Here is a 23,046-nt window from a genome sequence, read left to right on the forward strand (position 1 = left end):
ATTCCCAGCGGCCGATCCGCCACCCCTGCGGAGCGCAGCCCCGTCCTGCGCCGCCGGCTTCTTGCGTAGTTTGAAATATTTAATTCCCGGTTTAACGCGGCGCGCAGGAACAAGGGGTGATTGATGCGAAAATCCTCGCAAGGGATGGGGTGACTCGGGGCGTGCGGACAAGCTGGACGGGCTCAAGCGTTTTAATCTTCTTTGCTGCTTGAGAATGCTTGTGCAAAACAGCTCGCCGAGCACTAAGGGCGTCACATCTTTACCCCCGTGGGTGCCCACGCTGGGCAGTTCCCACCTGGAGCGTGTTTTCTTCATAGAACACCTGGGAGCTCGTGGCTTGTGCTGGAGGTGCCAAGGAACCCACCCAAATAAATCGCTGCCACTCCCCAGAGCTGCGGGGACCCCCCTGCCCCACTGAAATCTGTTAGACACCAGAATGGAGGCGCAAAAAGGGGCGAGGACGGAGGGGTGAACCCTCATTTTGGGACCACCCAGACCCCTCTCTGCCCGCGGGTCCCCTGGCAGCGTGTGCTGCCCAGAGGGGCTTGGCTCTGTGGTTATTAATTAATGGTTATTAATTAATTCTCGGGGTGCTTTTCCCCTCCAGCCGTGCCCAGGGTGGGCAGAGCTCCTGGGGAAGCGGCGGAGCACGGAGCAGGGCCCCGGCTCCTTGGCTTGACCCGGCAGCGCCCAGAACCTTCCTGGCGCTTCTCCCTGTTCTCCACGCTCATTAATTTGCGTTCCCCGTGGATGAAACACGCACTCAAACAGGTGCAGGCTGCAAAAGCCGCTGCCCACCGCGGGATGCTCGGGGGGGCTTCGGGGATTCCGGGGGGTGCGAGGTTCTCCCTGCCGGCCGCACACCTCGCTGCGGGGTTTGCTGAGCCCCAGGACGCCTCTCCTTCCGTGGGGGCTCAGAACCGGCCCCGGCTCAGCCCCGCGTCCCGGAGCGCTGAGCCCGGAGCGCCCGGGCCGTGCCCTCGGTGCCAGCCCCGAGCTGGGCACACCGGGCCCGTTCCCGGGGGCAGAACGGCTGCGGGAAGGGATCCCGCTCGTGTCGTGTCCTTCCCCACACGCAGCGCAGCCCACGGCCAGCACACCGCGGCACCGGCCCTTCCAAATTCGTTCTCTATTTATTTTTTTTCCCTCCCCCACCTTTTAATTTTTTTTTTTTTTATTTTAGGTGGGTTTCTCCCCTTTTTCCCCTTTTCCCCCCTTTCCTGAGGCGGCAAAGCGCCGCATCCCGGCCTTGCCGCTCCGCTCCCCGCTCCCGCCCGGCCGCTGCCGCCTCGGCCCGGCAGGAACGCGGCCGGAGCCGGGGAAGCCGCACGGACGGAGCCGGGAACAACCGGGAATAAGCGGGGCAGCCCCAGCACGGCGCCTTTCCATCGCTTCTCGCTGGCTTCGTTTGCAGAATCACCCCCTAAACCGTGGAACCCCTTGAGTCACCCCAACCGCGCACCCCCAAAAGCGTTTTGCTTCTCCCCAAATATCCCCGAGCGGGGGGTTCCCCGCAGGAGCTGATTCCTGGGGGAGTTTGGGTGATGGAAATGGGAGGGAATTGGGGGAAAAACAAAACAAAACAAAAAAAAACAAACGGGGTTCTGCGGGGCTGGGGCTGAGGGGGGCACGGCCGCCGTGCTCCGAGCCCTCCATGACCTTCGTTCCCTCGTCATCCTCCCCTGGCTCTACCCGGGAGAAATAACCCGGGACGACGTTTTCAAACTGAAACACGTCCCGGGAGCGGCTCGGTGGGCGACAGCGAGAGTCCGGGATGGCTGCGAGAAATATTTCAATGAGTCGGGAACACTCGAGCTCCTGTTTCACCGGTGAGGCTGGGAAGAGCTTGTTTTTCCAACCTCGGGGTGCCCGGCGCGCCGTGGAACGGCGTCCTCGAGGCAGGAATTCATTCACAGGCACCGCTTCGGCATTTTGAGGCGACACGTGGCTCCGAGTTGCCTTCAAACGGATTTATTTTATTTGGCCTCCTGCTCCCCCCCCACCCTTCCCCTCGAAACGCCGGCTCCTCGGTAGCATCTGAAAAGGCCTCGGCTCCCATTTGCAATTAAAGAGTTTATTGAGGAGGGGAAAACCGGTAATTAGCAGGAATATTCCCCCCCCCCTCCCCGGTTCCACCTGCAGGGCAGGAGTGCAGCTGGCGGAATGGCTTCCAGCAGGGACCTGACGCACCCACACAAGTTTTGCTTTGTTTTTTGGTTTTTTTTTTTTTTGGGTATTTTTGCGGTGCCCTTCGGTGCGAGGGCTCCCCGGGACGGGTCCGCACCTCCAGCGCGGAGCGCCGCGCTGCCCTCACCCCCCCCAATTATTTTATACGGAATGTTTTAAGACGACGCGCGTTTTTCTCCCTCTCTCCATATTAATCTCATTAAATCCTACCTTTCAACCTTCTTCCGTGACCATCTGACCTGGCCACTTGAATTCAAATAGTGCTTTCTCCGCAGTCAAAGCCAGCACATCAATCACCGGCTATTTACACTTCGCTCCTCTCTTCAAAGCGCCTCTGCCCCAGCGCTCGCTACCTCCGCTCGGGGGGGGCCCGGCCAGGTCCTGGGGGGCTCCGGGGCTGTCTGTCCTTCCTGTCCCCCCTTTCCTCGGGTGGCTGGCGGCTTCTCCCATCCCTGGGCAGCGCTGCCCCAGCGCGCTGCTTTCCACCTGAAAGGCAGAGCAGAGCGGCCGCCTTCCCTCCCTCTCTCCCTGCCCGACCCCTCCCGGCTGCCCGGGGCCCTCCCGCGACAAACCGAGGGTGAAACCCCCGCGAACGGCGACAAAACAGAGCCGGGGATGAAGCAGCGAAGCTGCCGAAAAGCTGGAAAAATTCTGGTAGAAACGCGAGAAATACCGACAAAACACAGCGCGAGTTGGGGTATTTTAAAAGTTATTATTTTTAAAGTTAGGCAACCACCCCGTCCCCATAAGCCGAAGGGGGAGAGGAAGGCAAAAGAAAAAAAAAAAAAAGTTTTAAAAAAGGAAGAAAATAAAGACAGACACTGTTTGAAAAGTTACGTAAATAAACATTTTTCAGATTAAAAACAAAAGCATGTCCAAGCTAGGAACGTTTACGAGATGACAACTACTAACAAACTTTCTCTACAGCATTGCTATTTAGTAGTAACAACAATAATAATAGAATAATAATAATAATAATCACCTCTTTATAGGATGGCACCTTGATCCTTAAATATTGTCCAGTGTGTAAGGTCAGTGTGCGGAGGGTTAGGAGCGGAGAGGGCTGATTTTTCTTAAAGGGGCAGATCAGGGAAGGCTGTGATGGTGCCGGCAGAGAGGAGGGGGCAGAGATAAGTGGTCTGAGGAAGAGGATAGGACAAAAAAAAAAAAAAAAAAAAAAAAAAGAGAGAGAAGAAAAAAAAAAAAAAAAAAAAAAACCAAACCAGCCCGATGATGATGAATACATTGGAAAGTTTTTTTGGCCCTGGTGAGGGTGTCAGATTGAATGCTCTGTGCGCATGTGCGAAGGTGTCCAAACTGACAATGCTGGGGAGATGAAGATAGTGTGTAGCTGCTTCTGGGCTCAAGGAGGAGGAGAGGAATCCACACGCCGACACGATGAGATCCAAGGCGAGGGCGAGAAAACTGCCCAAAAGTAGGTCCTTTCTCTCCCTTCTTCCGCGTACCGGCGGCGGGCCCGGGGGCGCGGAGCCGGGCCGGGGGCTGCGCGGGGCTGAGCCCCTCTCTCGCCCTCCCTCCCTCCCTCTCTCCCTCCCCGCGGCGGCGGCCGCGCTGCCCGCACCGCCCGCCCGCCCCTGGGCGCGGATCCCCCCGCGCTGCCCCGCGCTGCTCCGCGCTGCCCGCTCCGCGCTCCGCCGGCGGTGCGGCGCTGCGGGGCCGGGGGAGAAAAGCGAAAGTTGGAGCTGGAAGTTGACGAAAGGGGATAGCGAGCAACTTTTTTTTTTTTTTTTTTTTTTTTTTTTTTTTTTTTTTTTTTTTTTATTGAGTCGTTCCCAAGTCTTGTGAAATAATATTCCCGGCTCCTGAAATAGTGGGCGCTAGAGGTCTGCGTTTGGCATCTGCCGGCGGGAGCCGAGAGACGGAGTGCTCTGGAGAGAGGGGGGAGAGAGGAGAGAGACAGGCAGAGGGGGGGGGAGTGGGAGAAACCCTTCTGGTCTCGGGAACAATTATCGAGGAGAGAGGGAAGGAAGAGAATTTGTAGCAAAAAATGGATCCGCTCTCAGTGAGGGGCTTTGGAGTCGCAGGTCCAGAGGGAAGATCCTGAAGGCAGCTCGGGTGTCCCAGCTGGGGGTTAAGAAGGTCTGGGGGAGGGGAGTGTGGGGGGAGTGTCTTTAATTTTTAATTTTTTAAAATTTACTTGGGGAGTGGAATTGCAGCTCGTAAGTCTCGCGCAGCTTTTTCCCCCCGCTCCGTCTTCCAGCGGACCCTCTCCCCGTTCGTTCTTTCTTTCGAGTGGTTTTTAGACTGGATTTTCCGAGGAGGAAGGAGAGTGTGGCTTAAGCAGGGAAGAGCGGGTCCTCTCTGCCCGCAGAGTCCCGCTGCAAAGGCTCGGGATGGTTCCTCGGTGATTCCCCTGTTCGATTCCGATGGCAGCGCACGATCCCGGAGCTGGGCAGCCTGTCTGTCCTTTTATTATTATTATTATTCTCATTATTATTATTATTACTACTACTACTGTTATTTAGTTTCTGTTTCGCTCTGCCTCTCTGTGCGAAGTGTGCGGAGCTGCAGAAGTTCCAGCTCAGTCTGTGCCCCGCTGGAAACTCCGCTCGCAGCTCTCGGAAAAGCCTGGGGCGAGCAGCGGTGCCCGCTCCGGTTCCTCGCGTGGCTTTCCACGGGGACCTGGGGCCACTCAGAGCCGGGGGGATCCCCCCAATGTGATGGAGAACATCCCCTCCTGAATGCCCCATTCGGGGTTCAGCCTCTCCCCGCCGCTGCCGAGGGGTCACGGGCGCTCCAGCGCTGCCACGCGTGGGCTCCGGGGCGGATTTTCTCATTCAAGTTCGTCATTTCGGAGCCTTTCCCGGCCGCCAAGGTCAGCGAGGGTCGGTGCCGCCCCCCGGGATGACACCCGGCTCTAAGGGGGACCCTTCCCCAAAACTCCCGGGGCCGCTTTCCTCACAAAGTCGCTTTGTCGCCGGCCCCGAGCTCCGGCCGCCGCCGCTGTTTTGCGGCCCCAGGTCCCGCGGGTCACCTTGGTGTCGCGACATTTCCCATCGCGATCCAGGAAGGTCCCCGCTGTGCCCAAAGCGTGTCCGTGTGTCCCCCGAACACCTCCCTCGGTTCTCTTTAGGGCGGGATGGGTGACCCTGAGCGTGGTCAACATTGTCACCCCATGGCCTGGGCGTTAGACGGGAAGTTCATTGAATTAATCCAGGGATTTTATTTTGCTTTAATTTATTTTTTACAATAAACACTCGTTTCAAGCGTCCCCGTTCAAATAATAACTTTTTAAAAAAGTCGTCACTTATTGTTTTAGGTTGTTAAAGCGAGGAATGATTTTTCAGAGCTCTCTTGGCTGGAAAAGCGAAGTTCAATGGTTAAATAAGGAGGAATATTTCACTTTTACTTTTATTTTCTTTTTAATTTTTTTCCCCCTCGCTTTTCCTTCTCTTTCTTTTTACTTCTTGAAAAGGCCCCGGGGTTTTTTTTTTTTTTTGCAGATGGGTTCAGTGCGGGTTTTTACAGATGTGTCCCTGGTGGGTGCGATGCGGATCCGGCCGCGTTTGAGTGCGGCTGGGACCCTCCACGCTCCCTCCGTGAGCTCCCAGCGAGCTCCTGCAGTTAAGAGCTGAAAGATTTTCGGTGTTTGGATATCTCAAGAGCTCGGGGAAGGGCTGGGATCTCCACGGCCGGCAGCGAGCCCTTCCCGGCGGCCGCGAACACGCCTGGAAGCGCCTGCTCGGAGGCTGAGCCCTGATTAAAATCAGGTGTTTAATACAATACAAGGCCCAACGGTTTATGGGGTTTCAACCGAGGATTTTTTAGGGATCACAGTTCAAAACAGTAGTCCGGAGCTAAGGTTTCAATATCCCAGGAGTATTTATTTGCCAAACAGATTAAACACGGACACGAGTGTGGGATCTCGCTGTATTTTCCCCGAAGAAGTAGCCACAACTTCTTTCACTGTATGGAGCACCTCAGGTCCCTTCCAAACTCGTTTTTTTGGCTGTTCCAGCCCCAGGAGTGGCTGTGGGAGCTGGGAGAGTCCGCACGGCCCCGGTGCGTGGCCGCCGAGCCGTGCGAGCGGCGCACGGGGCTTTAAAACCACGCTGTGCGCTGGAAAATTTCATTTCATTGGACAATATTTCAAGCAGATGTGAGGCTCCGCTGGGAATTCCACAATATTACCTGCCTGGGAAAAGGGGAGAACGCGTGTGCGCTGGGCTGGGAGAGGAATTCTCGGTGGGGAGAGCGGCAGGTACCGAGGGCAGCCGAGCTGAACCGGAGCCGGGAATGGTTCTCGCTCTCTCCGTGGCTCCCGGAGCCTTTAGAAACGCTGTAAATCAGAACACGAGGCTCGCTAAGGGTGCGGGGAGGCACAGCAGTCCCGGGGGTGCCGGAGCCCAGGTGAGCGCTGCCCCCGCATCCCCCGCAGCCCCGAAGGGATCAGCGGGACGGGCAGCTTGAAGGCCACGCCGTGTCCCCGGCTCCCAGGGCCTCGTTTTTCCGCGAGAAAATAAAATCTGGGCAGCGGGGAGAAGGCTCTGCAGCACCGGGGGTCTCGCTGCTGCTGGCAGGGAGAGGATGCAGAGGAGGAAAATGACCCAGGAGTTGGGCGCTGCACGCTCAAAGCGAATTCGTTTCCTTTCGAAATCCATGAATTTCAGAGTACAGCCACAACACCGAGCTGCACGCGGCAGGATCGCAGGGTTTTAAATAAATGCTGGCAAATTATGACTGATATTTCTGCAGCCCCGTTTGTTTTTCGCTGTTAGCAATAGGAGCGAGGCATACTTCGGGGCCGGAGTTTTCAGGCAGCGCTGGTGCATCCTCCGGGCACGCTGGACTGGCAGGGAAATGGTTGTGAACCCAACCCTGCCGTGCCCGGCACCGGTTTCACCTTCGAGGAGAGAACAGGCTTCCCGTTGACTGATATTTTATTAATTTTATTTTAACTAAAGCTGTAGAGACAGCGAAGGGGAAAGGCAGAGAGAGAAGGCGAGGAGAGCTGGAGCCCAAGCGCCACTTCCCGGCTCCGTCTGTGCTCCCACAGACGCTTCCAACGCTGCCACGCACCGAGCAGGGAAATTTATGGCGCTTTGGGGCGTTGGGATTTTTTCCCATCTCCGAAGCTCTCCCTGTGCCCTGTCCCTACCCAGACCCCGATCACGGGGAGCGGAGGGAGGCAGCGAGCTGTGCCCGGCCCGGTTCCGTGCCCTCGGTGACCGGGATGTCCCCAAAGCTCTCCCGAGCGGCGGCCGCGGGTGCGGAGCCCAGCGCAGGTGCGGAGCCGCCGCCGGGTCCCCACCGTGCCTGGGTCCCCCCCTGTCCTGCCCCGGATCTGTTCAATTAGGCAATTAGGGATGCGGGGAAAGGAAGAAGGGGGGGTTGATCCGCTAATTAAGGTGATGCGTAATTAGCGCTTCAACAAAAATCGCCGAGGAGTTGAGATCGCTTTACTCTTAATTTATTTTTTTTTTCATTTCCCCCTCAAATTCTATAAATATAATGCATCAATTCCCCCACTCGTCACGCGTGGGTTATCTGGGGAAAAGCACAGAGGGAACAACTGCAGGGCACGTCCTCTCCTTGGCCTGGGCAGGAATTTGGCAAACGGGGGCACCGAGCCGGGGTTTGGATGAGGAGCACAGGCTGCTCTCAGCCGCGGGGCAGCTCCGAGGTGCCAAAGGGATCGGGATTGGGGTCCGGCCAGCGCTCCTGGGTGTCCGAGCCGCTCGGATGAGGTGCGTGTGATGCCCATCCACGTGCGCTCGCATCACGGGGCGCTGGCGGCTCTGCTCGCAAATCTGAGTTTATAAAGTGCGTCAGAGAAAGGCGCGTTATCCCAAACCCGCCGAATTCCCCCATTTCACGGAATTCCCGTTGCCTGTAAAACCTCCGTGTCTGTCTGTGCGGAGGCGTTTGTCTGTCGGGCTGGCAGCGCACATACAAAGCTCTTAAAACGCGCATTAAAATCACAGCTACTGCACGGTCACGACCCAGAATGTTCCGTGAAGAAATCGGACTGAATCTGTACTTTATGTTTGGTTTTTTAACTCGACCACCCAAACCTGCTTTATTTTTAGGCTTTGCACCGGGACTGCTGGGTGAGCTCAGGGATGGCAGGGGAGATCTTTAATGAGCTGGGGGGATAAAAATAAACGCAACATTTTCCTGAGGGCTGCTATTAAAAATACCTGGGGAAGACGCTGATGTTGGGAAAGAACAGAAATGCCCTTTTGGCCGATTTTAGCCACACGTTAGCGGGATCAGAGAGCCCCGAGGTTGGGAAGAGGCGGCCGGGATGGAGCGCAGCGCACCTGAAGCGCGCACGATCCCCGCTCCTTTACAGGCAAAAAAAGCGAGGCAGGAGCTTGGATTTCACCCCACGGCAGCGCTGTAATTCATCGCTGCCTCTCGCTGCGATGATATCCCGGCTCCGGAGCGTTCCACGAGCGGGGAATTCTGCCGGAATTCTCCGGTTCCACCTGCCCGCCGGGCTGCGGGCTCCGATCCTTGGAGGGGATGGCACAGAAATCTCCTGTGCCGCAGGGAATGGCACAGAAATATCCTGTGCCGCAGGGAATGGCACAGGAATCTCCTGTGCCGCAGGGAAATCGCCTCTCCAGGCACGGCTGAGCTCCTTCGTGTCTGCAAAGCAGCCGGAGATTCTCGCAAGGAAAGGCCCTGTTGAGTGAGAAGTGTTATTATTGTGATGATGGCTATGATTATTAGGGCTTAGGTGGTTTATAAAAAGCTCGGTGCTGTTTAATACGGTGCTTTAAAGACAAAGGCATGAGAAGTTTGCAAACATGAAGGAGGTGAGGCTCAGGAGCCACCTGGATGCTGGGGAATGAGTTGAGATCCTCCGGCAGGGCTGGGGAAGGGAGGAGGTGAGAGCAGCGACTTGTGCAGGATCCCTGCCCGCTCCTGGTGGCAGAATCAGGAGGAGAATCCACATTTTTCACAGCCTTCTACCTGTAAAAATTCCATTCTTTCTGGTTATTATTATTTCCCTCCTGTCTTGGTGCATTAAAACTTCAGCTGGGTGAAATTGTTCAGTGGAAGTAAAAGCTGCATTGCCAACCCAGACCCTTCCTGTGGCACAGAGCTGGTGGCACCTGGGATTATTTGTGCCCTCCGTGGGCCAGGACAAGCTCAAGCTTTATTTCCACAACTTGCTGGCTCTCCCCTATTACTGGATGTGTTTATTTTTTACCCCCACTTAGGGATTATTTAAATGACAAACTCCGATTTAGCGCTAAGGGGAAATCCCAAATCTTGGCTGATAATGATTTTCTCGTGCTTATTTCCCAAAAGACAGCGTTCATCCCGGGGGGGTGAGAGCCCAGCACATCAATAAATGCACATCCACAGTGTCTGTCTGCAGCTGGGGATGTGCAAACACATTTGTTCCACTCTGGGTAACAGCCTGTTGATATGGCATCCCCCTCCAAAATTCCTGCTGGCCTTTCTCATCTTAAACACACCTTTTAACTTTTATTTTTATTTTTTTCCTTTTTTTTCTTTATTTTTTAATTTTTTTTTTTTCTGGAGAAATTTCAGTTCAGGGATGCTGGAGTGGAAAAGATCTACGACCTTATTATTTCTTTTCTTTTCCTAATGGATTTTCATGCATCAGCGCTACCTCCTCACGGCTGTTTATTTTCATTTTTATTGCACTTGGGTTTGCCTTGTGCACCGTCCAGATCTGTAACAGAGTGTCCCTGTCCCGTGGAGGATTTCTTCCTCCTCTTCCCTCCCTGAGTGATGGCACCTTCTCTGCTCATAAAAATGAAATATGACTTTCATCCCTGCTCTAAGTGTGCATCATGCTTCTGAATGTTCATGCCCTGAATAAGGAGATTTTTTATCTTTGGGTTTTTTTTTTTTTTTCTGTAATTGAGAAGAAATTTTCCTGCAGCAAGGGATGTCTTGGTGGATAGGTTTGGAAAATGAATTCCTTTTCCATGGATTTAAGTGCAGGACAGTGGGAGGAAGGAAAGTTTCTGCACAGAGGGTGACTGAACTTTGATCATGCTCCCTAAAAATGGTGTTTTACCCAAATTTATATAAAAAAACCTAATAAGGTGGGGGGTTCTGTACCACTGAACCCACTTTTGTGCTCAAACGAGGCCACTGGTCCTCTTGGGGAGACATTTGCCAGGTGAAAATGGACTGAGACAGCCAAATTATTTCCAGTAGGCCACAGAATAATGCTCCCATCATGGTAAATCCTGGTCTGCAACCGAGCTGGTGCGGAAAGACTTTGTGGAAAGACTTTGTGGAAAGACTTTGTGGAAAGACTTTGTCTTCTCTTCACCATCCCCTTTTTGGGATTGTTTTAGGGACAAGAGCGGGGCTGGCTGCACCACAGCCCTCCCCAAAGCTGCACAGGCACCAGGGGTGAAGTGTCAGCCCAAGAGAAACCAGGTGCTGATTAATTTTTACCTCCATAGTTTTACATCTTTCAGGTGTTTTGCTTTAAGGTCCCGGTTTGGGAGGTGGGTTTTGGTTTTTTTTGGGGATTTTTTTTTTTTGCTTCTCTGTTGTTCTTGGCTTGGGAATTCTCCCAGCAGAGCCCTGAGACACAATGCCCTGGCCTCAGCTATTGGGATCAATTTAGCCATCATTACCAGATAACGCTGTCAGCCCGTTTGAGATCCATATTTGTTTAATAGTTAATGTTCTGGACAAAACACAGAGAGCTGGGGAGAAGTCAAACTGCCCTGAATGCTCTGCTTATTTTATATCCACTATAACTATTTTTGTCCATGAAAATTGGCTTAATTATATCAATGGAATGTTTCTTTTTCAATTCTGTAGGCAATTAGTCCATCTTGCTGGCTGCAATTTATTTTAATAAAAAAATAAACCAGTGGCGTGTTCAGTTCCTCATCCCCTGGGGACAAATGCGATTGGTGTGTTTAATTTCATTAACTACAATGCGGCCTACTGGAAAAATGTATAAAATCAGCTTTATACAGCTTAAACACTGGCATTTGAAACAAATCATTACTGCATTAGCTGTCACCCTGGTAATTCTAGAATCCAAGACAAAAATATTATAGCTGTTTTTATAACCCTCTGCAAATACGCTGTTAAAATAATTTGTAATCATTTTTTAAACACGGCCTGATGTTTTCAGTTAAAATATCTTATCACCACCGGAGAAGGTTGGCTATTCATTATCAAAAGGAGGCTTTATTGAATGATTCATGGGTTGCTTCCCCAGCAGAAAATCCCCCCTGTGTCTGCCTGAAGCTCCCTGCTTTGGAGATGGACTCTCAGCACTCAGAGGTTTTTTTGAACCAAATTTGTGTTGCTCCAGTTGTAATTCCAATTTTGGGAGGACAAGTTTCATTAGCAGCGTAGATGAGGAAATTCAGCAATGCTTTGAAATATTCTTCAGCTATATTCAAAAATTCACATTTTCTTCCCATGAGACCCAGTGGGGAACATCCCAAACCAGCTCTGAGTGTTCCTTTGGGCTCTGAGGTGAGAGGGAAGAGTTCCCAAAATCAGCCCTGATTCTGTGAGGTTCAGCCCAGCCCATCTGAACCCAAATCCTCAACACACAGAGATCCTGCCTGAAGCTCCCTGCTTTGGAGATGGACTCTCAGCACTCAGGGTTTTTTCTGAACCAAATTTGTGTTGCTCCAGTTGTAATTCCAGTTTTGGGAGGGTTACTGCAAGGAGAAGTTTCATCAGCAGTGCAGATGAGGAATATTCAAAAATTCAGCTTTTTTTCCCCATGAAACTCAGTGGGGAACATCTCAAACCAGCTCTGAGTGTTCCTTTGGCCTCTGAGGTGGGAGGAAAAGCTGACACTGTGCCCATACCACTCTGAATTTCCAAAATCAGTTCTGATTCTGGGAGGTTCAGCCCAACCCAACCCATCTGAACCCAAATCCTCAACACATCCAGATCCTGACACTTTGATTCACACTCTACCCCTCTCACTCCACCTGGGTATTTTTCAGATGCCACAATTTGGCCACAAAACTGCTCTTTTTGTTTTTAAAACGAACATTTTCCCCTGTGTAAGAACACCCAGGGCTGGATTAAGAGATGTGTAACCCATGAGTAAGGCTGGGCACAGCACTTGTGCCTGATCTGAGGTAAAACTGCTAAAACTCAGGATTTCTGATGAAACTCAGAATTTCTGCTAAAACTCAGGATTTCTGCAGAAACTCAAGATTTATGCTGAATGCTGAAACTCAGGATTTCTGCTGAAACTCAAGATTTCTTTTTGAAATGCAAGGCCAGATCCCTGACTCATGTAAATCAGCACCAACATCAATGAACCTAATTTTCACCAGCTGAGGACACGGCCCCAGAGATTTGTGTGCATGTGCATAATAAAAATGTACAAATATGGGTCTAGAAGTGCTTGAAGGGGGTTCACTCCCAGCCTCTGCAGATCAATATCTGCTGCAGAAATGCACTTTGGCTCAGCTTGGTTGTTCTCCTTAACTTAAGGAATGATCAATTCTATAACCTCAGCATTTTTTAGACAGATTGCTATTTTCTGAAGTGGCAAGGACTTCCTTTCCAGGGGAGTAATCCACAGAGGATGGGCCACACTGGACATGAGCCATCTGCTCCCTTGCACGCACTCAGCTTTATTTATTTCTTCTCCCTTCCCCTGCTGTCATAACCAGTAGTTCATTTTCTTTCCCTATCTTTAACTTTACAGCAGCGGCACCTTGTTGCAAGTGATACCAATTTATTGTTTTATTAGTGTGGCAGGGCAGGAGAAAAATCAGCTTTATTTCCTACTCAGGGTGAAATCACTTCAGGGGGAATAAAGAAGCTCAGGGCAGTTTCTCTCCTGGGTTTGGAGGGCACAGAGTGGTGCCAATGGAGGGTTGATTCTTATAAAATATCACCTAAAGCTATGAAGAGGAAGGTGAAGAAGAAGGAGCAGCTTCTGCCTTAAAAGCTCTATCTTGTTTTATATATATTAATATATGCTAAAACTTTAAGTTTTCCACCATGTGATATTACACACTTTCATTCAGCCCATAACCCCAGTTCTAGAACTAATTTTTAGAGTTAATCACACCCATAATCCCAGTTCTGGAATTAATTTTTAGAATTAATCACACCCGTAATCCCAGTTCTAGAATTCGAGTTTTGAAGCTTTCTCAGGTCAATGCAGTGTTCTCCTATCAGCACAGAAAGTCTGAAATTCTCAGCAGCCAGCTGGAGGGCTGGGATTGGGATCACAGCTCTCTCTTGGTGGCCTGGGCTCTGTGGGGTGTCAGGAAAACTGCAGGATAAAAGGGGAAAAAAGGAGAATTTTCCATCATTGCCATGAGCAGCTTTACCCGAGTTTAGGCTCAGGATTAGGCTGGGACCAGCTCCAGGGCTGTGTTAGCTGAGGAGTTTCTTCTCCTTCTCTCAGGATGTGTTGGCTGGGAACAAATGCAGGAAGTTTGACCCAAAGTTTTGCTCTGAACATGGAAAAGTTGCAGGATGGAGCAGTGGTGGAATGAGGGCAGCTCCTGTGCCCTGTTGTTACAACAAAACCGACTTGGAGCACGCTGAACCAACATTACCTGCTCCAGGATGCAGGAAAAGCAGGAATTTGGCATTTCACTGAGCTGACAAAGTAACTTTCCCAGCTTAAAAAAATAATTTACCCTCAGCTGCTCCATCTGTGACATGGGAGGGATGCACTCTGTGATTTCTGGACCAGCAATGTCTCATTAATCACCTTTGTGTTGGTCCAGCTCCCACCAAGCTCCTTGGGATGATTTTGTTGAATTTGCTGCAAAAGATTTTTCCCTTTTTTTTTTTTTTTTTTTGCAAGTTTCATATTTGGCTTAAAAATCTTTCATTCCATCTCAGCCACTAATAAAAAAAAGCTTTTGTTTGCTTGTAGTCTGGCATTTTCTTTGCTTTCAGGACAGTGTTTAGTGTTTTTTATTTCATGGCAAATGGACCTTTTGGGCTCAGTCATGTAAATGAATTTTTAAATGGCTGTGCTGTGAGTTCATGTAGTATAAAATCACTCCACCATTTATTTTTTTCTGTTTATAGAAAAGGACTGGTTTCATTTTATATTTTATTGCCTCAATGTGAAATAAAGAACTTGCACCACTTGCGAGTGATCATATATTTTATTTCAGAATTATCACATAGGGATAAAATAAATTTCAATCCCTACATGGCACAATAGGCAGATTTAAAAGGAGTTGATACCTCGTGGAGAACTTTCAAAAGCCTTTTGCTCAGCAACAGTTCTGCTCATGTATCCCATACAGGAGAATAAAACCAGATCTTGGTTACTTTGTGAGTTCTTAAACGTTTCCTGCTAGAATTCCCTGCAAGTTTTTATCCAGGGAAAGTCCAGGGCAGAATTTGGTCCTTTGTCCTCTGTTGCTGATAGTGTTTATTAGGGAGGGATTTTCTCAGGTAACCCTGCAGGAAATCCAAGTTATCTTCACTGTGTCCTCAAGGAAATGCCTGAGGAGCTACTGATGCTCCCTGAAACATTCAGGCATTCCCTCTTTACCCCACAGACACAATATTTGCTCAGTTGAGATCTTTTAGGTGATTCTAAAGCTTCCTGAAATAATTTATTTCAGGGCTTTATGATTATTGGTATAAAAATGGGTGCACCTGTGAAGCAAAGAGACACCAACCTGTGCAAACCCCCAGAGGTTCCCTGCTGGACTCCACAGCTGCTCCAGCAGCAGGTGGGTGATGCAGATGTCCCACGTTTCCAAATCTGCTTTTCATTTCCTCTCTTAACTCTTGGCTTTTTAAGTCCCATTTCAGATAAAGAAGCATTTTTGGGTGGGGTGGTGTCACCAACATCATCTCCAGCCACAGCCAGAGAGTTTTTCCTAGGAGCCAATTCCCAGCTAAATATTGATTTTTGGAGCTGCAGTATCTGTTGCAGTAGATCAGGGGAAGGAGCTGAGTTTCACACCCATCTATAAATCTATTTTTACCCAATGGACAGTAACCAAAAAAGAGGGTTTTTTTATTAATAAATATCATGGTTTAGCAGTTTGAGAAACAAGTCTGGAGGCATTAACCAGAAAAAGCTCTGCTGGAGAATTAATTCCACTCAGCACCTCTTGGTGTTCCTGTGGCTGTGATATCCAGGGGATTTCTGCTATATTTAAGTTATATTTGTGTTATATTTATGTTTTATTGGAGAATTTGGCTTTTCAGGCCAGGAATAAGGACCTGCAGGCTGGGCTGGGGGAGCTGAGCAGAATTCTGCTGGGTCAGTGGCTCAGCCCCAATCCCAAACCTGGAGGAAAAGCACAAAGAAATGGCCCTGCTCACCCTCCCTGCCTGAGAATTCCTGGTTATTTGCTGCAGAATCCAGAGCTTTGGGGGCAAAGTGAAATTGTGGCAGATTCCTTTGCTCTGAGCCCTCTTTTCTCCCCCTGTGAAAATCCCAAGGGGGTAACAGGACAAATTGAGGCTTGTGTCCAATTCAGCAGCAGGAACTGGGATATCTAGGATGGATTTTGCATTTTCCAGGATGGAATTTTGCCTTTCCCAGGATGGAATTTTCCCTTTCCCCCTGTGCAGATCTTCAGGGCCTCGAGGGAACCTTCCATCATCAAAATCTCACTGCTGGGAGCCTCAAACCTGCTGAAGGCCTTGGTGGTTCTTGGTGGTCTTCCCATGGACTTTGCAGGACTTTGGAGCAGGTCCTGGACGCCCTGGAATCTTTGGGATATCCATGGTGTTTCCAAATAAAGAGTTTTTCCTTCTGTCTGGGTCGCTGTGCAGCTCTGGTAAATGATTAACCACCAAGGGGCTGGGGTAAGAAGGATTTATCTCCATGGAAAACAATCAGCCCTGCCTTTGTCTCCACTTCTGAAGTTCTTCTGGTGTGATTTGGCTTTTAAATATTTGTAAATGTGCTCGGTTTGGTTTTTATTTTAATCTGCAATTTGTTGAGTTCTGTGCCTGATTCTTCTCAAATATCCCAGAGCAATGTGTATTTCTGCCCCCTCAGAATCCTAGAATAAGTGTGATGATCCCATTCCAAGGCAATGTTTTGGTAATTGAAGACTGAAGAGACAGCCTGGAGGACTTCCATGTCAATAGATATATTTTATATCTTTATTTCTAGTTCAGAACACAAGTTATAATTCTGCAAGGAGTTTTATTCTTATTTGCAGTGGCAGATTCTTAATTTTCCTTTTTAATTCTTTCAAGATGACATGTTTAAAATGAGAAAAAGCCCCCAAAACAGCCCAGTGCCAACCTGCTGATGTATCTATGTAGAGGTTAAATATTGGCAGAGTGGCCATTTAGATCCTTGTGCCTCAGTGCTTGCATTAGAACAAAAAAAATACCCCAACAACCAGCACTCTTGAAAAATTACTGAATTCTCCTTGCAGTGTCAGGTTCCAAGATAATGATGTGTCTGTGTGTGAAAATATTAAATTGCAATAACATGCAGAGTGAGTGGCTTTCTGAATGGGGTATTCAGTTCACAGTTTGGACTATACATAAAGCTAGTGAGTGACAGAATACAAATGGTGTCATAAAACATCAGGGGAATTTAGAGCCAGCCTCAATCTTTTTGATCTATTTTCTATCTGTGGAGCTCTCCCCATCTATCTTTAGTTAATGAAACAGTTAAACAGATTTAATTATTTATCACTGTTTAATGTCAGGAGTTATCAAAACAGATTACACTTCCCCCCACACACTTCAAGGTATTAGAAAGACTCTCAATGTCTTCAGTGAAGTCTGGGATGTTTCCTGTGCACAGACAGTGCTTTAAAACAGGTTTTTAAATGTTTTTAAGCCCAATTGTTTGGTGACAGCAGTTGCTGAGTTTCCTTGCCTGAGAACAACTTTATTCCTGCAACTTGGCTTGTTTCTTGCACAAACTGCCTTTAATATTCCCAGAAACCAGAGAGAAATGAGAATTCTGTTTCACTTGAGATGAGGGATGGAACAAAATGGGATAGGTCTGGGAGGGTGGGAGTGACAGGGTCCAAAATGAAAGACACACTGAAAAATCTCCCAAATCAAAATCTCCCAAATCTGCAAAAATCTTCTGTGTTCTTCCTCTTCACCCCAAAATCAGCCCCAGCAGCTTCAGAGAGCTCGGTTAACCATCGTGTCCAAGTGTGTTCTTGTGGCTTCCCATTGCCCACCTTCTTTGTGTGTGGATGTGTATAAAACATTTCAGGGAATTTCTGATCCTCCCCTGGATACCAGCCCCCTCTGGAATGCTCCTACCTGTGGGTCTGGTGCTTTCTGGGAGGAAATTTCAGCATTGCCACCCTCAGGAGGACATTTCAGCATTGCCACCCTCAGGAGGACAGCAATGTTGATTGTCCCCTCCCAAGGCTGGCCTGAGATGCTAAAATCCCCCATTTATTCCTCAATCTCACCTGCTCATTGCAGCCTTTGGCATCCCTCTCTCATGTCTGGGTATATAAAACATTTCAGGGAATTTCTGATTCTCCCTGGATCCCAGCCCTCTCTGAAATGCTTCTACCTGTAGGTCTGTTTTTTCCTAGGAGGAAATTTCAGGATTGCCACCCCCAGGAGTAAATGTCATCATTGTCACCCCCAGGAGGAAATTTCAGCATTGCCACCCCCAGGAGGACGCCAGTGTTGGTTGTCCACTCCCAAGGCTGGCCTGAGCTGCTAAAACCCCCATTTATTCCTCAATCTCATCCGCAGCCTTTGGGATCCCCCTCAGCCCTGAGACCACCTGGGTCTCCTCTATTGGCAGCTTTGATAAGAAATCATTCTTCTCCACCTAAGCTCCCCCTTTCCCCGTGGTTTTAAATTGCTCCCCAGCCCTGACAGACTAGCCTCGTTCAAAGGCGAGCCTGGAGGAGGCTGCTGCTTCCCCTCAGGCCCAGGACTCCATTACCAGAGGCCTGAAATCCTGTGGGGACCTTGGGGACACTCCCCTCCTGGGCCCGGCAGACAGAGTGTGGCATTGTGAGCGCAAAGGGCAGGGGGATAAAGGAATCCAGCTTGGCTTTTCCCTCACAAAGAGACCTCAATACTTTTGTTCAGCGAGGGGGAAATGGAATAATGCTGCTGGGTTTGCTCCCAAAGCCATCGGCAGCTTTGCGCCCTGAGGGCTCGGGCCTGGGGCAGAGCTGGCTGCCAGGGGAGAGGAGTTTGCAGTGAAATGAGATTAAAAGGCCTCTCTGTGCCAACACCTGAGAGATTTTGGGCTTTGCCACAAGAATCAAAGGCTGGGGTAACCCCCCTGTGCTGCAGGGATGGGCAGAGAAGCCAGCGGCTGGAAACCCAACCTTTGCTCCATGCCAGGAGGGCACTGGGGTTAGGGCTGCTCCAGGTTCCTCAGGGAGGAGCCATTCCTGGGCAGGCAAGTGATGCCCTTTATTTCTTAGGTGTTCTGCCCTAAAACCCTTCCAGCAGCACAGAAATCCCTGGGATGTCCTTTATTTCTTAGGTAATCTACCTTAAAACCTTTCCAGCTGGCCTAAAACCCTTCCAGAGCTCCCTGGGCATCCCTTATCTCTTAGGTGTCCTGCCCTAAAACCCTTCTAGCTACAGAGAATTCGCTGTGATTTCCCTTATTTCTTAGGTGTCCTGCCCTAAAACCCTTCCAGCTGCACAGAACTCCTTGAGATGTCCTTTATTTTTAGGTTACTTGCCCTAAAACCCTTCCAGCTACAGAGAAATCCCTGGGATGTCCTTTATCTCTTAGGTGTTCTTCCCTAAAACCCTTCTAGATGCACAGAACTCCCTGAGATGTCCTTTATCTTTTAGGTCACCAACTTTTGAGGCATTATTTTATCCCTTGTTGAACTCCAAACCTATTCAGCTGTGCAAACTTTTGTGCGGAGGGGAAAGCAAATTTGTGAAAAGACAAAATAATCCTGCTAAGGACCTAAAATTCAGACATTTATTGCTGCTATTTCTTGGTTTAATTTCTTGTTTCTCTCCTTCGAGCAAGGAGCAGGAACAACTTTGGTGTTCACACATTGAAAGAGTGAAGGAGCTGGAAGTGCTGCTGAGGGATTTTTATTAAAACCTTGGAAAAAAACACCACAAACCACCTCAAAACCCACCACTGTAGAGGATCCACAGGGATCCTCTACACTTCACCTGGATAAAAAACTTAAAAAAATTAATCCAGGTGAAGGCAGGGAAGATTTCCTGGGAGAGGGGAGAGGAATTGCTGCTGTTTCCATGTCAGGATGGTGGGGTGGGATGTTCTGTGGGTTGGTGGGCTGGTGTTTGGTCAGAGGTCAGACTTTATGACCTTGGAGGCCTTTTCCAGCCTTAATGATGCCATGATTTAATTGGTGTGGGGTGGAGGGGCTGGCACAGCTCCTTCCCCTCCATCCCTGCAGCCACCCTGGGTTCAGCCCAACCTTGTTGTTCCACAGGGAATATTTCCCAATTTTTTCCTTTGCTGCAAGAGCATTGTGGGAGTGACTCCCAGCACAGATTTTATGTAGGATGAACACATTTGGATAATTTGGAGGAGTTTTTGAGCCCTCAGCACTCACCAGAAGCGAGAGCCAAAGCTTCAGGAGTTTCCCCCTTCACTTGCAGTGCGAGTTTCCCCTTTGATTAAACAAATGATTCTTTGCCTAATTTGTCTATGTTGGCTATTTTTTTTTTTTTTATGAAACATGCACTTAATTAAGTAAGAGAAATACAGAAACATGTTTATTCTTGAGATTTATGCGAAAAATGAGAACCCCACTGAAATTTCCAGTAGTGAAGCAATTAAGTAATGGAATTCCACAGTATAAACATGGTATAATTCAACTATAAAACCGATGTCTAAGTAATGTTAATGAGCTGACTTGAAGCTACAAGGGCTCAAAAAGTTCAGTCACAGATGAAAATGGAATTTGTTCTCAATTAGAAGTGAAAGAAAGTTGGTTTGAATGAGGGATAGGCTCCAGCTGGAACCCCCAGATCACTTCCCCACGGTTTGGGCTGACAGGTTGCAGAATTTGCAGTGGGTTGTTTAAATCTTTCTCACAGTAACTACTGAAAAATTCTATTTTTTGTGCTGTAACACAGAGCTGAGAGCCACAACTCGGGGATTGTGTCTGTGGGAAGCAGCTCAGACCAGACTGATGCTACAGCAAAACTCCAGCTTGAAATCTGACAAAATGTGGGGGTTTATTTCAGCTTGAACTTCCAGTTTGTATTGAAATTTGGCAAATTCTGGAGCAAATATTGTAGCTGGCAAGTTTAATCCTTGTTGTCTGTAGAATCATCCCCCCCCAAGCCAGTGGGAGCATCAGGAGGACAAAATGAATGAGGGCTCTCAATGGCCCCTTCCGAGAAGTGAATTTTACTTGTTCCATGTTTCCTTCCCTGCTAATCCTGCCCTGACTTTTTTCCCCTCTAAATTCCTATCTATTTTGGTAAATCCCTTTTTCCAGAGCATTAATGAAGCAGTTTGCTGGGGGGGGTGTGTGCACAGAGCTCAGGGTCACTCTGCCAGCCCCAGCCCTGCCTGTTCCAATGTTTTTGGCCATGTCCCGGGGGCTTCCCCTGCTCCCCACACTCCATTTTCTTTTCTTCTCCTATTCCACTTCAGAATGTTGTTTCTGTCACCTTCTCAGCCCAGTAAATAGCAGGCTGAAGATTTATGGGGTTTAAACTTTTAATGCCATAACAGGTTTTATATATTTTTCACGGCATTATTCAGACGTGTGATGTTATGGTTTAGCTCAAATTCTGGTGCAACTGCTCCAAGCAGCTCCTTCCTTGTGGGCAGCTCCTCTTTGCCAAACTCCTATTTGCACTTGCTCCAGAGCAGGAGGGAAGGAATGTTCCATAAATGTTGCACGGGATTAAAGGATGGAGACTCGGAGCCTGGAGGAAACACCAACCACAGTTTGCCTTTGAGAAGTGTCTGTGCTTCCTTCTCCTTCCTTCTCCTTCATTTTCCTTCATTTTCCTTCATTCTCCTTTCTTCTCCTTCTTCTCTTTCATTCTCCTTCCTTCTCCTTCCTTCTCTTTCCTTCTCCTTCATTTTCCTTCATTCTCCTTCCTTCTCTTTCCTTCTTCTTAATTTTCCTTCCTTCTCCTTCCTTCTCCTTCATTCTCCTTTCTTCTCCTTCCTTCTCCTTCCTTCTCCTTCCTTCTCCTTCATTTTCCTTCATTCTCCTTTCTTCTCCTTCTTCTCTTTCATTCTCCTTCCTTCTCCTTTCTTCTCTTTCCTTCTCCTTCCTTCTCCTTTCTTCTCCTTTCTTCTCCTTCCTTCTCCTTTCTTCTCCTTCATTTTCCTTCCTTCTCCTTCATTCTCCTTTCTTCTCCTTCCTTCTTCTTCCTTCTCCTTCATTTTCCTTCATTTCCTTCATTCTCCTTCCTTCTCCTTCCTTCTCCTTCATTTTCCTTCATTCTCCTTCCTTCTTCATCCTTCTCCTTCTTTCACTTTCTTTCTCCTTCCTTCCTTCTCCTTCCTTCTGAGGCATTAATGGGATATGTGATAGTTGTGGTGGATTATGGTGGATGTGGGGTTTTTGCCTCGGTTGTTTCCATGTTGAACCCCACCCCTGTCTCCAGCAGCTTTTCCAGGTGCTGCACCCCCAAAATGGTTCTGAACACCTTCAGCACCAGGGTTTGGGATGTGGCACCTTGGTCATCCTCAGTCAGAGACAGGGATGGTCCCTCTGGTGATGGAAAGGTTTCCATCCCAAAAATCCATAGGAAAATTCAGAGGTGGAGGTGAAAATGATGAGGAGGGTTGGACCCCCTGCTCATTTTGGGGACAGTCCTGCTCTCTTCTCTCACTTTTCCCCTGCTGAAATTTCCCCAGATTATTAAAAAGAAAGAAAACAACAACAAAAAAATTGAATTAATTGAGGGGCACATCTGCTTGCCTTGGGTTCCTTTCCCAGTCATCCTAATTCTGTGGAGTTTCATGAGTTTATAAAACATTAACTACTCCAACAAGAACAACAAACATTGTTCTCTCTCACACAGCTCCCAAACCCAGCTACCAGATGGACCCAGGGAATATAAATTTTGATGGAGAGAGCCTTGGTGTTCTGGGTATTAAAGTGTGTGCCTTGGGAAATGCAGCACAGTGGATGTGTGTGTTTGTGCTGAGTGCTGTCTTTGTCTTTCATCTATAAAAACACTAATTAAAATATAATGTAAAAACCTGCAGCAGGTCTGGGTGTGCTGCTAAGGTAAATAAAAATGAAACAAAAGGTGTATATATATATATTTATGCATGTTAGGGCATTAAAAGTGCATTGTTAAACTGCTGTGTGCCCCAAAATTTCCAAATTAAAAACTGAACAGAAACACATCTGGAGTGGGGCACAAAATTCTGAGTTCTGCGTTGGGTCAGTGCTTTATTTGCCAGGAATTCTGTGTGGGGAGAGCTCCTGGATCCCACCTCCCACTCCCCTTTTCCAGCCCCTCCTGTGGCCAGCACCAGCCCTGGCAGATTTAGCCCAAGGCTGGAGCTGAGCTCCAGATGCTGCTGCTGCTGCTGCCCTGGGGTATCTGGACCCTTTTAACCACTCCAAACCTGGAAAATTAACTGGGCTGTGTAATGAGGGAAGGGGATGAGCTGTCAAGCAGTTCAGACCCATCCTGTGCAGTTTAAAATGTGGAATATCCCATTTAAACCTGGGTGATTTGGTGTTGTTTCATCCAAGGGTGGTGCTGACAGGGAACCACTGAGGCAAATCAGCAAAAGAGGGTTTTGGATTCAGTGTGTGACCTTTCAGGTGGCCCTGGGACAGTGGGACTGTCCCCTCCAGGGCTGCAGGAGGTGGCCCTCATCTGGGGTGTTCCCAGACATGGAGCACACCTGGAATGCCTCCAGCAATTTCCAGCACTGAATTCTCTGAAATTCCGCTCTGAATTCTCTGAAATTCCCAGCACTGAATTCTCTGAAATTCTGCCAGAACAGGTTCCCTG

The 23,046-nt window shown here is 49.0% G+C and overlaps 1 protein-coding gene across 1 annotated transcript in view; it reads left to right on the plus strand.

The window, feature by feature from the left end:
- The first annotated feature begins 3,532 nt into the window (after nt 1-3,532).
- PRDM16 (PR/SET domain 16) overlaps nt 3,533-23,046 on the plus strand; it is a 300,139-nt gene continuing 280,625 nt past the window's right edge. The window contains exon 1 of the mRNA XM_059487466.1: nt 3,533-3,622. Coding sequence (XP_059343449.1) covers nt 3,586-3,622 — 37 coding nt within the window. The 5' untranslated portion in view covers nt 3,533-3,585. The remainder of the gene's footprint in view (nt 3,623-23,046) is intronic.

This window comes from Ammospiza nelsoni, chromosome 22 (assembly GCF_027579445.1).
Source record: "Ammospiza nelsoni isolate bAmmNel1 chromosome 22, bAmmNel1.pri, whole genome shotgun sequence".
NCBI lineage: Eukaryota > Metazoa > Chordata > Aves > Passeriformes > Passerellidae > Ammospiza > Ammospiza nelsoni.